This window comes from Astyanax mexicanus, chromosome 4 (genome assembly GCF_023375975.1).
Source record: "Astyanax mexicanus isolate ESR-SI-001 chromosome 4, AstMex3_surface, whole genome shotgun sequence".
NCBI lineage: Eukaryota > Metazoa > Chordata > Actinopteri > Characiformes > Acestrorhamphidae > Astyanax > Astyanax mexicanus.
The window spans coordinates 22,836,077-22,852,829 of record NC_064411.1 but is presented as its reverse complement, the minus strand read 5'-3'; the positions used below and the strand labels follow the sequence as shown (position 1 = coordinate 22,852,829).

At 37.6% G+C, this 16,753-nt stretch overlaps 5 protein-coding genes and 1 gene segment (V, D, J or C); 4 read left to right on the top strand and 2 right to left on the bottom strand.

Annotated features, from left to right (window-relative positions):
• The window catches only part of LOC125780501 (zinc finger protein 239-like), a 1,096,042-nt gene that overhangs the window by 1,036,662 nt on the left and 42,627 nt on the right, over positions 1 to 16,753 (top strand). The gene's annotated exons all lie outside the window — the stretch shown is intronic.
• The window catches only part of LOC125801162 (zinc finger protein 585A-like), a 270,147-nt gene that overhangs the window by 210,767 nt on the left and 42,627 nt on the right, over positions 1 to 16,753 (top strand). The window lies entirely within an intron of this gene.
• The window catches only part of LOC125801414 (zinc finger protein 271-like), a 233,679-nt gene that overhangs the window by 189,397 nt on the left and 27,529 nt on the right, over positions 1 to 16,753 (top strand). The gene's annotated exons all lie outside the window — the stretch shown is intronic.
• On the bottom strand, positions 447 to 5,410 carry LOC111193198 (uncharacterized). The gene is made up of 14 exons (XM_049478208.1): positions 4,901 to 5,410; positions 4,362 to 4,453; positions 3,971 to 4,090; positions 3,829 to 3,876; positions 3,651 to 3,719; positions 3,141 to 3,206; positions 2,860 to 2,948; positions 2,283 to 2,334; positions 2,148 to 2,198; positions 1,924 to 1,968; positions 1,773 to 1,837; positions 1,468 to 1,552; positions 1,302 to 1,352; positions 447 to 932 (listed from the first exon to the last, which is right to left on the bottom strand). Exons 1-14 carry the CDS (start codon positions 5,148 to 5,150, stop codon positions 840 to 842), a joined length of 1,176 nt encoding a protein of 391 aa, XP_049334165.1. The 5' UTR covers positions 5,151 to 5,410; the 3' UTR covers positions 447 to 839.
• LOC125801740 (uncharacterized) lies at positions 5,385 to 9,694 on the bottom strand. The gene is made up of 8 exons (XM_049478986.1): positions 9,668 to 9,694; positions 7,727 to 9,050; positions 7,327 to 7,466; positions 7,029 to 7,233; positions 6,807 to 6,911; positions 6,525 to 6,718; positions 6,287 to 6,428; positions 5,385 to 6,201 (listed from the first exon to the last, which is right to left on the bottom strand). The coding sequence occupies exons 1-8, from the start codon at positions 9,692 to 9,694 to the stop codon at positions 5,510 to 5,512; spliced, it is 2,829 nt and encodes a 942-aa protein (XP_049334943.1). The 3' UTR covers positions 5,385 to 5,509.
• On the top strand, positions 11,487 to 13,884 carry LOC125801739 (T cell receptor alpha variable 14/delta variable 4-like). The segment is given in 3 exon segments: positions 11,487 to 11,563; positions 11,701 to 11,992; positions 13,698 to 13,884. Coding segments are annotated over 3 exon segments (519 nt in total).

Sequence of the window (16,753 nt, the reverse complement as noted above, 5' to 3'; positions counted from 1 at the left end):
CTAAGAACACTTTTTAATATATATTTTTTACTGTTTAGGGATTATTAAACATTTTAGTTAATTGGATTTCTTTGCTATATAGATTTTATAGTAGAATACTAGAGTCTTCTTTTCTGTGAATTACAGACAGCAAACAGCATTCATAGATTTTTTTCCCCCACCACTGGAGATAATTCAGGTTTGAAAGGGTTAAACAAAACATTTAAAAAATAAAACAAGGTAAAAATAACAATGTCAAAACCAATCACATTTCCTAGATTTTCTCAAATCAACTATAATCACTATATTTGTCAATATATCTACCAACAGTTAATAATTTACTCTTATTTCTGTAGCTAAGAACTGTTGAAAACAGTAGACGACTGATATTGTGGAACTGAGCAGCATAAATGACCATTTCCCTGACTGTAATGGTATTTAAAAGTAGAATCACACTTACACAGGTGCCCTTTCTACAAATGGATTTTATTTGAACACAGAATAAATGAATCAGAATAAAACAAACAGTATTTTGCAAAAGTATAAATAAATGAAATAAAAAGATGCTGAAAAAAAAAAACACTCCTAATGTGATATCAACCAGCACAGGCATCTGGTAAGCTTTGAAAGAAAATAATTTGAAAGAAAATAATGAATTAAAATAAAAACTTAAATTAACTCGCAGGAGACTCTTTTGCCCATTTTTTCTCTGACATTATCTAAAAAAAAAGCCATGTCTTTCAGATCAGTAAACGAAAAGCCAAAGTTTCTAAGCACATCAGATCTTTCGTCCTCATCAGTGTGTATACTGAGGGTGTCCAGTTTCTGAAATGCCTCTTCCATCTCCTCTTCAGACATGTTTAGAATCGGAGGTGGTGCAACATCTCCGCAAAACTTGTTCCTGTGTTCATTGCACCATGCGCTTCCAAGCTGTCACGGTATAATCTGCTGTCCTAGAATGAATATAAAAAGCAAAACACAAATTCTAAAAATCTGTAATGCAGTACTAGCTTCTTCAGGAATACAGAACTACTTCAGGAGTTATTTAGTAAAGACATTAGTGAGTCTATTTAGAACCATGAAACTCAAATAACCCTTTCATGCTGAAAAGATTCTTCAGATTGATGGAAAATGTGCTGTATATATGTTGTATGCTTCTATATAGAAACTTATATAGCACCAAAAGTTATGCTAATGTTCCAATGGGTAGTTAGATTCTAAATAAAGATAGAAGTTTTTTACACCACACTGCCCAATATAAAAAAAGGTTTGGTATCAAATTTACTTAACTCACAAAGGTACAACAGCATCAAAAGACTTACCCTGTAGTGGTGCCCAGTTGTCCTGGCAGCTACAGTCTCCTCATCTTTTGACTAATGGTAAAGAAATACAACACTATTATCTTAAATAACATTATGGTGAACATTTCTAAGTTTAACATTCAGGAGATTACATTTGTCTAGATTTTGACTGTATAAATGCTTATACCATCAAATATTCAGAGTTCTCCTGTTCAGGGCCCTGGTACTCCTGCTCCATGCACTGACCAGTGATATCATCATATCTCCTCTTCCTAAAAATGAACAGAACCAGTTACTGGTTTCAGTTGTTTTTTACTGATCTGATACATTTTGTTTTTAGGAACACAAGAGATGATATCGCTGTTATTCCTGCTCCATGCACTGTCCAGGGATATCATCATATCATATATTCCTAAAAACAAAAAACAAAAAAAAAAGTCATAGCAGTAAAAACACCTGAAATAGTTTCTTTCATTAATATTTTGTACATACCTTCCATGTGTCATGTTGTTGATCAGGAGGTTCACCCACCATCTCCTTATGCTAGGCATATCATGCTAAGAGAGAGAAGACAAACTTCTAAATACAATTTATATCCTCACCAAGCACATATCCTTAGTAAGACGAGAAATCTATTGCTGACCTGAGTGAAGTCGAAGGTCCATTCATGGGCAACATATAGTGCATACTGTCATATACAATACAAGAAAATCAGCACAATCTCCTTTCATTGTATTTGCAAACAATCAGTAATTTAATTTCACTATGAGTATTGGCCATTTTACCTGGTACTATCAAACAATTGATTTTTGTGTATGAAGGTAGTGAGCAAACTAATTAACAATCAATAGTTAGTTTATACCTCACCATAAGCATGAATACTCCACAGTCAGAACTCCCAAACTGTACTGGAACATCCTGGCAAATACCACATATTAATAACAGTTTAGTAATACATAATGTATACACACTTAAGTTGCCCTAAAGTTAAGTTTTCTGTACCTCATTTCTAGCAATTATCCAGGATCCTGGAACAAGCCTTGTAGCAAGCATGCTTCAAATGACAAAAGGAAAATACATGATGAAAAAAGACCATACACAATGTGACATAACATCCACAAACCATGGGAGTGTTTTTTAAACCTGCTCTACCTCACTACCCAAGCTACAAAAGGTGTTGTCATACCCTTTAAGGTTCACTTAGGCTATGTTCACACTGCATTTAAAAATAACCCACATTAATTTTATCAGTGGATTTGATCTGTCTATGAACCAATATATATATATATATATATATATCATTGTGATCATTTTCATGTATTATTCAATGCAAAAAATCAGATTTTAGTACCTAGACGTACAGTGTGAACATTGAACATGTCACAGGCATAGAAAACAGCACATTCAGAAAAAATAACATTCAGAGAGCACACAATTAATTAACTTTATAGGGAACACTGAACAGTCCCTGAACAACCGAATGGAAACAACAAAGCAAGAAAGCAAACACTGAATGAACCTTGAACTTTGAACTGTAAGGAAAGGAACATGGAACAGTTCCTAAATATTAGATTTGAACCTGATCATGGATAAACACTCAATATCTCCACGAGCACTAGGGTCAGAGGAGTCGAGAATGTGAATCCTCTTAACTTTTGGCTTGAGAACCTGTAAAATACATATGGTGAACCTCCTACACCATGTTTATTACCAGCATGTGCATTTTTCTGCATTGGACTACTTTCTCTGCTTGGGATCTAGTTAAGTATTAGCTGAATATAAAAAAGTGAGAAAAGATTAAAAGGATTTACAAATCACAAAAGAGAAACCTGAAACATGATACTGACAAAAAAAACTTACACATAGGAGCCAGTGTCCTGGTTTCCATACGGGGAAAAGGATACAATCTTTTGATGCTGCATCTGACTATTGGTGATAAGAGGTCAAAATTACTATTGTATATGTGTGGTTGCCTGGAAGATTTGCTCTCAAAAATGAGGTTTTTGAGCAACTGCATTGCAAAATTCACTGGATTTTATTGTTTTTATCAAGAAATAAGTGCTTAAGAAACCTGCATGGCAATTTTTAAAATCTTTATTCAAGCAAAAGTGTATGAAAAGCAATAGCGACATGGGTAATATCCAAGCTACAAAGGTAGGAGCCTATGTTTACCCAGCCTATGATCCAAAAATAACTAAAAAAATAAATAAATACTGAAACCAAACTTTTGGGCAAAATCTTCCATAGTGACTGCCACACTGCCATACTGTAAATGTGAACTTTTAAAAATGCAGCAAGAACAAGTGATACTTTTCTATACCATAATTCATCAAAGCAAAATAAATGAATCAATAAATAAAAATCACTTACAGGTAGAGACAACAATGGGTCCGCATTGAGAGCCACCACATAAGCATCAACAGCATGGACATCCTTTCCCTGGTAAAAAATAACACTTTCAAACATGAAAACCAAACACCAATTTCTAAGCAAGTACTATAAGTACCTTGCCAACTGCATTATAGCTACTATCAATATTCAGACGTACCTGCTGTGCCGCAATTTTACATATCATTGAAAAGCAACAGTTGGCTATCTACATGAGGGACAGAAGATTGTAAGCATTAAAATGTGACTAAAAATTGCAGAACCATTTAAAATGCTAAATGTAAAATTAAAATTGTACTGACTGTTGCCTCGACTTCTTGGTCCAATCCTAAGGACATGAAGTCCGACCTTTTCAATACAGTCCCGCCCACAGAACCTATGGCTTCATGGGGGGACTGTGTGGAATCCAATGCAGAATTAACCTAAAAAAAACAATTTTTGGATATTAAAATTGAAAATGTGATCTAGTGAGTTAGAAGAACATATAGTTCCCTCTATATATTAATGGACAAAGAAGTACTTATTCTTAATTTCGCAATATGTGACCAACTTCCAAGGCCAGTTTCATATCTCTGTGGCTCACTGAATTGACAACTGTCTTATAAAGTAGATCTCAGCTGTGATGGAGTGTGTATGTCTTAGAGCTACCAGTCTTTCTTTATTATGGTTACCACTTTGTATTTTGAATCATACCAGTGTCTCCAGTCCTTTGTGAAGTTTGAAGTCCCAGATATTCCTGCTGGCACATATATGGTCTAAGTGTGTCAGTCTCCAACAGTTTGCCACTGAAAAAACAAAAAGAACTAGCAATTTATCATTAACAAATTTAGATGGTCATGTTCATGGATCTTTCTTTCAGACATGTGCAGTATATTATTAAAGTTCAGCAAGTATGAAATGTACTAGGTGTAACATAGTAAGTATAAGATATATGAAGTACAAGGATTCAGTTGCCTTCAACAGCTGCAATCTCAAACAACTGTGAAATATTAAGTATCTGTGAGTTGAGAAGTACACATGCAGAAATTAAAACAATTTGGCATATTGGTAGAAATATGTCTGCCATGCACAAATGTTTGTGCATCAAACAGAAGGGTTCCTAAAAGTTAAACAAACTTCTGACAAAAGATCTGAAAAGGTGTCGGTAGTCACAGATTAATTCACTGTACCATGCAACAGCTTTATTATTGACTCATCACACCCTTATAAAACATGCATATCACATTACTTACCAGATTTTGGTGCTATTTGAGGTACTATGGATACAACAGGTGCTGCTTCTGCTACGGACAAACCAGGGGCCGATATTGCTTCTGCGGACACACCAGGGGCCCCTGCTGATGTTGTGGACACTCCAGGGTTCGCTGATGCTCTGGACACACCAGGGGCCGCTGCTGCTGCTCTGGACACTCCAGGGGCCGCCGCTGCTGCTGCTGCTGCGGACACACCAGGGTCCGCCGCCGCTGCTGCTGCTGTGGACATTCCAGGGGCCGCTGCTGATGCTCTGGACACTCCAGGGGCCGCTGATGCTCTGGACACACCAGGGGCCGCTGCTGCTGCTCTGGACACTCCAGGGGCCGCTGATGCTCTGGACACACCAGGGGCCGCTGCTGCTGCTCTGGACACTGCAGGGGTGGCTGATGCTCTGGACACACCAGGGGCCGCTGCTGCTGCTGCTGCGGACACTCCAGGGGCCGCTGCTGCTGCTCTGGACACACCAGAGGAATCTACTGAGGATGCTTCCACATGATTTTAGGCACCTTAGAAATTTTTAAAACATGTACTAGGGCAACGAGTGCATATAATATCAGAATAAATCAGAACAAATTTTTATAGTTTATTTATTGTATAGTTTTTTCATATGATGTATTAAAAAAGTACATACCCATTACTGTCTGTCCCCTTGAATTGAACTCTATTTCCATTCCAACATGTAATGCTTTCTTCATCTCTTCAAGAGTCTTTGTGTTGCGTGCATTGTTGTAGTGGTGCAAAATATTTCGCACTAAAAATATATGTGATGTGGGAGTCATCATGTTAAGGAAGTGATTGTTCTTCCTCATGCCAGCAAAAAGCTGCTCAGCACACTGGCTATTGACCCAGCCACATACCTCTGGAATAAGTTCTATTTTGCGCAAAGCATCCTTTTTGTCTTTTGTGTTTGCCTCATGGAAGCGGTCATATAGAGCATAATGCTCTGATGACCCTGTCAGGGGGTGACCATTTTCATCAGGTACAACCTTTTTACTTGTCAGCCAAGGCAAACTCACTTTAATCTGCCCTGCTGAAGCCAGTCTGACATTGTTGTCTGTTGGTTCAAGCAGCCTGCCCTCATAGGGGCTAAAAGGCATAGACTCTGGCTCCCTCAGATTTGTATGGGTTGCCAGCCCTCTGGCAAAATCATACAATGTCAGATTGGGGAAATGAGTCATTGATAATAGAATGTCTGCAAAATCTCTTGGGCTCTCTGCCCTTAGGTTAAATTTTACGGCGTACACAATAGCACAGGGACAGGTAACCACAGCCCATCCACCTGGTGAAGGCAACAAGAAATAAAATCAGTATATGCTAAAGTAATACAGTACTGCATCAAGCATACAAATGATCAATTATCTTACCAGATGCTCCCCAGACCTTAGAAAAGATTTTGTCATATGTTCCTCGGGTTTGCATTTCTTGGCGCAACCTCATAACTAAGTCCATTCTGGAGCCCTTGGAGTCTATGCCACACTGCTTGCATAAACTACGCACAGCTTCCATCTGTAGTATACAGCAGCAAGATTAGCTATGTAGAATATTTTTTCCAACCATGACAATATTCACACACAATGGAAATGACGTCACAACTGTAAATACCTTAAGTTTAAGAATCTCGTCTGTGAGACGGTCCTCTGTGATGTTGAAGTCAGATGCTTCATCTGGAGTGCGGGCTGTATGGACTTTACTGTACTCTGTGTTTAAGACCATACTGGTGCTTCTTGTGTGGCAACCAATCCATGGGGCCCAGTAATGGTAGCTTGGACAAACCACAAATGGGTTTTGTCTATTGCCTTAAAATGATAAAAATGAACATAATAACTGAAGTGGTTTATGATGTGTGATGGCAAACAGGTTGCACAACTTGTTGATTATACTTACTTGGCACCAAGCCACGACTGATCATTTCCAATGATACCCCTTCCCAAAACTCTTCAGCATTGACTTTCCCATCAAAATCCTGAGGTGGTACCTCAATGTTGCTCACTATGAAAGAAACAAAACAACCACACAAAACACCGGACAATGGATTATTTAAGAAAATTATAAATATTTATAATAAATAATGCAAACCTAATATTTGTGAGAAGAGTGTGTGTTTACCAGGCATACTAAAGACTCCCTTTTTATGAAGGTCCATGACAACTGTTACAGGATGGTAACCACACGTTACACATGCAAAAGTGTACGAGTGATCTGTCAGGGCCTCAAAATGGAGATACGCATACAACACTCTTTGATGTGATGGAAATCTTTTACCACACGTCTTCTCTAATGCTTCTACAGCACTTCCAATAGCCTGGTGAGTCTGAAAAATTTGATGCATAAGATTTTTATAGACTGTGTAACATTTCAAAACAAAACAGTACACATAGCAAAACTGACTGAAAACACTTCATACTTGGAGACTGTTGCGAAGGAAGATACAGAGATGCAAGGACAGAAGTATGTGGTCATCATAGTTGTGAACTCCATCAGACCATTCCTGGTAGCGATAGATCATACCACACCTGTAGCAGCACTTGCAGTATGTTGAAATCCCTAATGAAAACAATTTTTAATGTACAGTTGTCAACAGCATTCAAAGAAGTATTGTTTGGTACACATTTTGTTGTCCAATATTGTTGGATACAATACTTTATGTTGATTAGATATTAGTTATTTAAATTATAAAATTATTGTCAGAATAGACATTGTGAGCAATAGTAGAAGCAGTAGTAAATCATGATAATTCATAATAGGATAACTTTAGATTACATAAATATTTAAATAAATAAATACATACAAACACATGAACATACCTTCAATGACATCTGTCATAGTCAAGATTGTTGCTTTTGAAGTGATAAGCTGAGGTTCACTAAGTAGAGTGTTTTCTGTGCATTCTGTGCAAATGGTCTCCAATGGAACCAAGTGCTTTGGGAAAACATTTCTTGCATTGGCTACATCAGCAGGGAGAACTGCAGGAAGCTTCTTGTTTTTGAAGATATAGTGCACCATTCGTGAGAGTTGTGCATCTTCCGGTGGATACCGTGGCCCTTCATCCAGTTGCTGTTCTTCCACATCCTCTGTACCTTCTGTAAATACTTCCTGGATATCATCTTCCACTATCCGAACACGTCTGAAAAGCATCTGTTCCGTCTGAAACAGATGCCACTTTGCAATGCATTTGTGAATGCAAGACTGCCTAGACTTTGCACATGGGCAGTGCCATTCAATCCTCTTTGTGTCAAAGGAAAAAAGCCCTCTACCTAACCTGCTATAATAAGAAATGTTCGGCTCAAACACAGAAATAAATCTTTTTGATGGAGGCCCACCTACTGTAACCTGGCATGACAGAGGGGCTCGTCCATTATTTGCCTCTCTTTGCCGTTGCAGACATAGATTCTTTTTATCATTCCCAAACCACTTATCATGAACCATTTCCGTCAAAGTATCCTCTTCAAGAGTAGGAGAATAAATTTTAGCAGGTGGGCAATAGGTGAGGGACTTAACATGCTGACACTCAAATGGATGTAAGTTACTTCTTTGTGCAAATTCTGAGTTGATCCTACACAGATCCATTTCACATCTTGTTTGCTGATTCATACCCCAATTCTTTTTAATGACGTGAATAGGTGTATTGGGGCCTGTAAATGACTTTGCTACGGCAAAAATGCCATTCGTAGCATCAACACACTCACAACTAAGATGATGCTGTGCGGTTATATCCTTCTTATTGTCAGTATGTTTCCTCAGTAGATGTACCCTTAAGTTACGTTTGTTTATCTCTATTCCACAATGAATACACATGACAGTGTGCTGCCTCTGTCCACAGAGTCTGGGTGGTTTCTGTGGTGGTAAAGCATCAGTAGGCTGAGGAGAAGTTGTAGGAAGAGAATCAGGAACCAGTGGTAGAGGAATAACAGGTGGAGGAGGAGTTGGAGAAGAAGATGTAGGAGCAGTAGATTCTGTGCAAGTACAAGCAGTGGGAGCGGAAGAAGGTCCTCTTGTGGTGTCATCAACAGGACAAGCTCGCGAGACTGATGAGGCGTGACCGTCAAGCTCGCGAGACTGACGAGGCGTGACGTGGACAAAGTGGGCGGGACTGGACGCGCTGGACGTCCAACTCCGCCTTCCCGCAGGCTGCAGTCAGTGCACCCTCCAATGTATCCAGTGGTGGGACTTGGAACAGGCTCATGCTGCCGCGCTGTAATGCTGAACCGCTTGGATATGCCCCCCCAAACTCGCGGGTATCAAATGGCGATTATAGGGGTCCAAGCACCCACCGTGCGGTAACCCAGTTTTTGTCCGTTTTGTTTTATTTACTTCGCCAGTGGTATTGAAACACAAAACGTTGGAGAACTTACTCCTATCCCACTTCTGACACCATGTTCAGTTTTACCGTTCAGTATAAACCTTCTGAAGAGCGAGAGACAACAACAGACGACACCATCCACCAGCTTCACTTTAGAACTCCTCTTTATTAGGTCCCCCCAGTTCAACCCTTGACTGAACAATGGTTCCTGCCTATGCAATTAACCTAATACTACATCAAGCTTTCCTGTCTTCATGTCAGCCTGCATTTAAAGATGAATCACCTAGTGACTGTACAGTAACTATGCAGGATCTTTATATGACTGTTCACAGAGCACAGCATGTTTCAGGGCTGATGGTGATGGAATAGGTAAACGTGCTCTGGAGTCCAAAGGTTCCTCTAGAACTCATTCTTGCTGTTTGGATGCATTCCTGCAGCACTTTACTGTCCTCAGCCTGTTCAGGATTCCCATCTTCTACATCTCAGAGAACCAACACAGCTGGTGCAGCTGAGGGTCGACAGCGACCCCTCCAACCACCGTCCTCTATTTAAAAACACTGGACCCCAAAACCATCCCTAAACACCACTTAACACACCAAATGAACCCCAACCCTAAACACACCCAAAACAACCCATACAAATACACACTTATATAATCAGTTACACACACATACAAGTATATACATACACTTACAGACTTACACACATGCATATCATCCCTTACAAAAAAGAAGATTATTCAAGAGTACTATTAGTATAATAGTGACATACTAAATATAATTATACTTAAGTATACTTGAATTATACTGACAAGTATACAGAAAAGTCTAGGCATATTTGGCATATACTTGTACTTAATCTTTTGATCTAGATATACTTAACAAAAGTACAATTAAATTTTCTTACCTTATATGTAAACTATGCTTGACTTTCAGTTTGAGGTGGAATACCTTAGAGTAAATAGAGTAAATAGTACACAAGTGGCTCTGAACCTGATCATTTAAAGTGTAATTAACCAACACAGAACAGATTTTGGCAACACTTTTGGCAGATTTTATTAAACCTATTCTTTCGAGGTGTGATAGTTTTGTAACAGGCTTTATTTATATCATAATCCATTACTACATACTGTGTGTATTTCATGCTTATTTTCATATGTGTAGACTAACAGTCTAATTAAAGAACAGTTACAACAGACATCCCAAGTTGCAAAAGTTGATTTCAGGGAGGTTATCACCCCCCCACCCCCACCCCCCTCAAAAAAAACAAAACAAAAAAAACTTGCACACACACCAAAGGATAAAGAAACCTTACTTTTATATTAATTAATTTAACTTTTTTGTTTAAATTAAATTTAGAGTATTCAGAGGTGAAATTAGTTTTATCTTTTTTCTTTTTGGAAGTCCCTGCCTTTGCTTTCCTTTTTTTTTTTTTTTTTTGGAAAGAAAGCTTTTATTTGACAAAAATTGACAGTTACAATATCACAAAAAATGGCGCAATATCAAAAACATCTCATATCATATTACAATAATTATTAATATTGCCTCCGCCATGATCTGCTTTCTCTCACTCACTGAACAAATCCCGTCCGGGAGGGGGAAAAACACTGCCCGCCCACACTAAACACTGATTGGCTGTCTCACAGACTCTTTGCAGAGAACAGGCCAATCAGAACCCTCTCTGTTTTCTCTCTCTCCTTCCCACACACGATTAGATAAAAAAAGTCTGTCACCTGTGTGCGCGTTTGTGTGCAGTGCACTCTTGGGCACTCGTTCTGAATTCCGGGAGATTATATGTGACTTGCGGGCATCAGGGAGCCACTACTGAAATTAAAAGTAGCCTGTGTGCAGCTTATATAACAGTGTTAATTTATTCTTCCCTCAAAATAACTCAATATACAGCCAATAATGTCTAAACCACTGGCAAAAAAATGAGTATGAGTACGCCCCTAAAAGACTACACCCTAAAATGTCCAAAGTGTCAAAGTAAAAATGTCAATAAACAGTGATAATGGAACTGTGGTATGTGCTGACAATATTACATTATAGCACTCCCTCTCATGTATTAATGCTTAATTGACTTCTATTAAATAAAATTTTATTCAATTCTAAAAGATAATTTTACATGAAGCATTGTTCCACCTCACTAAAGGGCAGGATCACATGATGCTGCTGGATGGCAAATTAAGCCTGTAAGACGAGGTGTTGAGTGAGTGGGTGGAGCTGAGTGTGTAGTAGAGAGGATAGTAGAGAGGAGAGCTGAAACTCAGTGTGTTCTTCTCCCAGTGTGTGCTACACCACCATGATCATTTTCACTGTACTGCTGCTCTCTGCTCTTACAGGTAAACAGTTCAGAGATTATAAACCTTTGAAGATCTAACATCTACTAACACACAGTTTCCTAATGCTGTTCATTAGCTACATGCTAACAGATCTATGAATGGTGGGTTAATCATTAATTCTATGATTTTAATTGTAGGTAACAGAGCTGAAGACGTCATCACTCCTAGCAGAGATGCTGTTTTTGCTGTTGAAGGTCAGAATGTTACCCTCTCCTGTAACTACACTGTAAGTGCTGACAGTCTTCACTGGTATCAACAGTATTCAGGCTCTCCTCCCCAGTTCCTCATACTGGACTATGCAGGGAGCATTACTGAAGCTCAACCTCCAGTTCCTGGAATATTCATCAACCATCAAAAAGGAATAAAAAAAGTGAATCTGATCATCTCCTCTACTGCAGTATCAGACTCTGCTCTCTACTACTGTGCTCTGAGGCCCACAGTGGCAGGAAACCCACCAAACACTGTACTAAAACTCTGACTATCAGACTTAGTGGAGTTCCTGCCGTTTTATTTCCTACAATGTTATATTTGTGATTATACTTATTGGGACAGTTCCTATTTCTTACAATCAGTATTCTATTTAAATTCTAGAAGTGAACTGAGCTCGGAAACTTCAGGAGGTGGGTGTGTATATAAAATATTTATTGAACAGAAATACAGAAGCTGCACTGCAAGATGTAAGTCACTAAAACAGAATGTCCTAATTTTTTACATGAATCTGTTTAATTACTGTATGCACAGAAAAATATTTACTGCTGACAGACAGACAGACAGACTAAACACTTGAACACAACTTAACACTGGAGATACTGAATTTACAGTTTTTTAAGCAATATCAGGTTTATGCAATGTTATATTTTTTGCTTTTATGTTAAATGATTTTATTGTTTATGAATGCTCTCGTTTTTACTACTTAGTAATAATATTGTACAGTTTAACCGCTGACTGTGTTTGTGGTTGATTTATTAACACTCTGATCTTCTACAAAGACAGAGAGCAGAGTGGAGCAGCTCCTCAGAGCAGGAGTTTCCTGTAGAGGTGTGCGATACCGGGAATTTTGGTATCGATCCGATACCAAGTAAACGCAGGGCCAGTATTGCCGATATCGATACTGATACCGATACTTTTTAATATTTAAGCTTTATAGATCCAAATGATCCAAAAACCTAGGATATAATTTCACCAAACATTGTAAGTGATAACAAAATACTTTAGTATCACAATCAACATTTTTTGTTTAGAAACAATGGAACAGTAACAAAACAAAGTTTAAATATAAAATAAAAAAATATAAAAAAATAAAATAAAAATTCTCCCCTCACTAGACATCTTTTCTAGTTCTTTGTTTCTTTTTTTTTAATAGAATTGTCATTTGGAAAAACAATAAAAAATAAGGAATTGTCTTCCTTTCAGTGCAATTCAAATGCAACTTTTTCTTAAATAAACAGAGTGTAAAAAAATATCACTCAACACAAATCTCCTGAGGTAGAGGCGTGTCGACTCGAGGAGAGCGCTGAGTGGGCGGGGCCAGGCTGAGCCTACCTGCGTGGCGGTTTGGCTGGCTTTGCTGAGCCATGTGACGCATGTGCAACAACAAGAGACCAGAGAGTAGACTGTGGTGAATCCTCGTGCAAAGCAGTCAGTGCGTGCGGCAGAGAAAAAAGCTTGAATATCAATATTTTTACACGAGTATTGCTCAATACCAATACAAGCGTTGGTATCGATATTATCGATATTTGGATCGATCCGCCCACCTCTAGTTTCCTGTTGTAGTTTCTCATAACTGCTCTCACTTCAGAGAGATTCACACTAACACACAGATCAGCATTAGAGCACTGAGAGCTTAAACACACTACTGATTCCATCTGATCATATTCACAATGAAGACCATCCTCCTCATCATCCTCATTAGCATATCAGGTACTCACTGTCAAGATATGAATAATAATATTTGGAGCATTTAATTTTCCTTATTTTGTCATCAAAATCAAATGTATTTTTTTCTTTCAGGTGTTTTTGCTGCTGATTGGATTAAACCAGTTGATCTCTCTGTTTCTAAAACAGAGGGAGAATCTGTTACACTGACATGCACTTATGACTCAAGTAGTCAACATGTGTATCTCTACTGGTACAGACAGTATCCTAACAGAGCTCTACAGTATTTACTGTGGAGAGGAGCTCGATCTCGAAGTGGTGAAGAAGACACTGCAGATAGTAGATTTGAGTCGCCTGAATTCGAATCATCCACTGATCTCACTGTTACAGTAGGACTGGCAGATACAGCTCTCTACTACTGTGCTCTTCAAGTTGCAGCACAGTGATACAAAGTCTCTGAGAAGCTTTACAAAAACTCACACACCTTCTGTTTACTTTGAACACAAGCAGATCAAAGTAATATAAAACCACACTGCTTATCTCTTATTACACTCTCTCAGAAATGACTGGATGTGGTTATGCAGGTGCCAATAATAAAACAGCCTAAAATAAACGTAAAATGAAGATAAATGTAGCTAGTATAGGATGCAGAGAGGTGTGGTCATTTTATGCTCAGTAAGACTAAGATAAATAACGTTTCAGGACAGTGATTTATCAGTCTACTCATGCTTAAGTATAGTTCAATAAAAAAAAGAAGGTAAGTGAATTACCGCAAGGTAGTGTGAATTACCGCATTTGAGTAAGGGCTGATAGTGGGGTCCAGGGGGTGGATGGGATTGAGATCAGTGTACCAGTACCTGTCTCATCCTTTCATGCCCCTGCAATGACACTCCTCCACCATGTTCCACAGATGTATGCATTGAATTATGGGTTGTGCTTCTTGCAACTTCTTGTAGCTTCTGTGTTCCTGTTCATGAAGCCATTCCTGTTGATGTGTCAAATGAACAAATGACGACGCAAAATCTGCTACATGAAATAAATGTTTTAAATGTATTTACTGGGTAAATTAAATTCAAATATATAAAATGCAGGTTTAAATACTTCGTTTTTCATCTTTACCAAAACATTCATTTACTATACCACTATTACAGGACATTCTTCAGTATAATTTTAACAAGTTTGAGTTTAATATGCCATTCATGAATATGCAATTTATCATAAATATTACATTAAGTTAATATTATAAAAACAGCTGTAAATTTAGCTGAAAAGCTACACGTTACATCCTTTTTTTAGCTTTCACTCTTTAACTTTGTCCTAATGAAGTTTGATGTTATTCCGTTAGCAGGGTATCTTATTTTCATAGAAATTTTAATATTTAATCAATAAAATAGACGTAATATCAAAAAATATCAGAAATACATTGACAATATAATGCAATAAAAATGTATATAAATTATGAATAATCTGGTTCTGCTAACAGACTGGGGGGTTTGGGTTATCTAACTTTTATATGAACTGCTGCCAAAAATCTCTATGAAATGTAAAGTTATATTCTTTTTCATAAAAGACATCATTGTTAGAAGTGCTATCAGTAGAAAAAAAATCAGAACACAGGACCCAATGCTACAGAGTTTTTTTTTTAAGAGTGGAGTCAATATAAGTACACAACAGAACTGACATAATAACAAAATAATACTCAAATCTGTTTTTTTTTATATTAGATGATAATTAATTGGTTTTGTTACATATGTAATAATTCAGACATTGCACACACATTTTTTTAATAACAGTAAATATAATGTAAAATTACATGTTTAGGTTGTAAAGCCACCTTTGGTTGGATTTAACTAATTATAAACAGATGTACAGAAAAAATCTGTCGTATATTTGTGATTAAAAATAATTCTACAAATGTTGTTCTAAGTCACTATAGGGTGGGCTTTGATTTATATTAGCAAATTTGTCACCCCCAACCCCCCCACAATGTCAAACCTGCTCCTACACCTTTGGTACAAATAAATACATTTTGATATCTGAGATGAACACTGATTTGATGCATTAAATGAAGGAAAAATAAATATTGATTCAGTGTCATTTTGTTTTCTGGGTCATTTCTGGGTATTTGATGAACACGAAGTGTAATATGTTTTTTAGAACAGTTAAAGCCTTTAACTTTAAGGTACCAGTGAAACGAGGCAAACTTTTGCAGGACTTTTATTTTGACAGCTTGTTGCCGGATGTAACGCCATGGGCTCCAGAGCAGTACTAGATACTTTAGTTTAGAAACACAGCAGCAGATTGTTGGAGGTTAAGGTGGATTGTGCTGGATGTCCTAATAGTTTCAGCGCTTTGGACAGATGTTTGCTGTGGTTTAAAATGAAGACTGTATTCTCTGTAGGTGAATATGGAAGGGTGGTTAGAGTTTCCCCCGGTCTCCAGTAAAGTGGAGCAGCAGAAGATCCAGCTCTGATCAGCAGCGCCACACCTCTGTACTCAGACTGCTCTGCTGGAGGAACACCAAAATATTTGTATATTAACTTTTATTAAAAGGTAATACGTTTTCTTCTGTAAAGCTGAACATGTGAGGTTTTTGTGTGACAGTGATGATTTATATTGGTGTTGATCAGGGGCGTTGCTCAAAAAATACAATTACAGTGAAAAATGAACAGAAGTCATGTTAGAGCAGTGTTTCTTAACCCTGTTTCTGCATACTCTACTGCATATTTCCACTGTCCTGCATAGTCTTTATCTGCATTAGAGACACGTAATAAAGTAAGTGGAGGTATAATGTGTTTAATACACTGCTGGATATACATAATGACTGATTTATGGTCTATATGGGGCAAAGGGATTTTAACAGGTAAACTCAGTAAAGGACTGTTTATTAGCTGATCAGTTGGATATGGTGGAAAATACACAATTTTAGGGCAGTGAAACTGCTTTAAACTACGAACATAAAGTATTGTATTAAATTCTGCATATCCACAACATCCAGCTTCTAGCTAACTAGTCCGGTAAAAAAAGTTCTGTTCATTATTGCTTACAGTAAGTCCTGCAGTCCTAAATTAATAAACACAATTTAAAAATTAAATAGTTATTGGTTGATCAGGCACATCAGGGCAAGTAGAAATTACATATATATTTTTTTTCTTAAACCTTGTCTAATCTATCTCATTCCAAAGTTAAACCGAGTAGCCACAAGCTGCACTTTATTATTACAAAACTGCATCAGAATCTCATCACAGTTTACGTGGTTAGCTCTGTTTTTCTTTCTTTTCGAAACATCGCCTTATATCCATATTTGTTTTAGTG

Coding starts and splice junctions, on each gene's coding strand:
- LOC125801740 (XM_049478986.1), bottom strand. CDS start 9,694: ATGGGAATCCTGAACAGGCTGAGGACA. Junction 7,467..7,726: donor TATGACAGATGTCATTGAAG/GTATGTTCATGT, acceptor TGTTTTCATTAG/GGATTTCAACATACTGCAAG. Junction 6,202..6,286: donor TAAGGTCTGGGGAGCATCTG/GTAAGATAATTG, acceptor TGCCTTCACCAG/GTGGATGGGCTGTGGTTACC.
- LOC111193198 (XM_049478208.1), bottom strand. CDS start 5,150: ATGTCCACAGCAGCAGCAGCGGCGGCGGACCCTGGTGTGTCCGCAGCA. Junction 4,091..4,361: donor ACAAAGGACTGGAGACACTG/GTATGATTCAAA, acceptor TGTTTTTTTTAG/GTTAATTCTGCATTGGATTC. Junction 1,553..1,772: donor AACAACATGACACATGGAAG/GTATGTACAAAA, acceptor GTTCATTTTTAG/GAAGAGGAGATATGATGATA.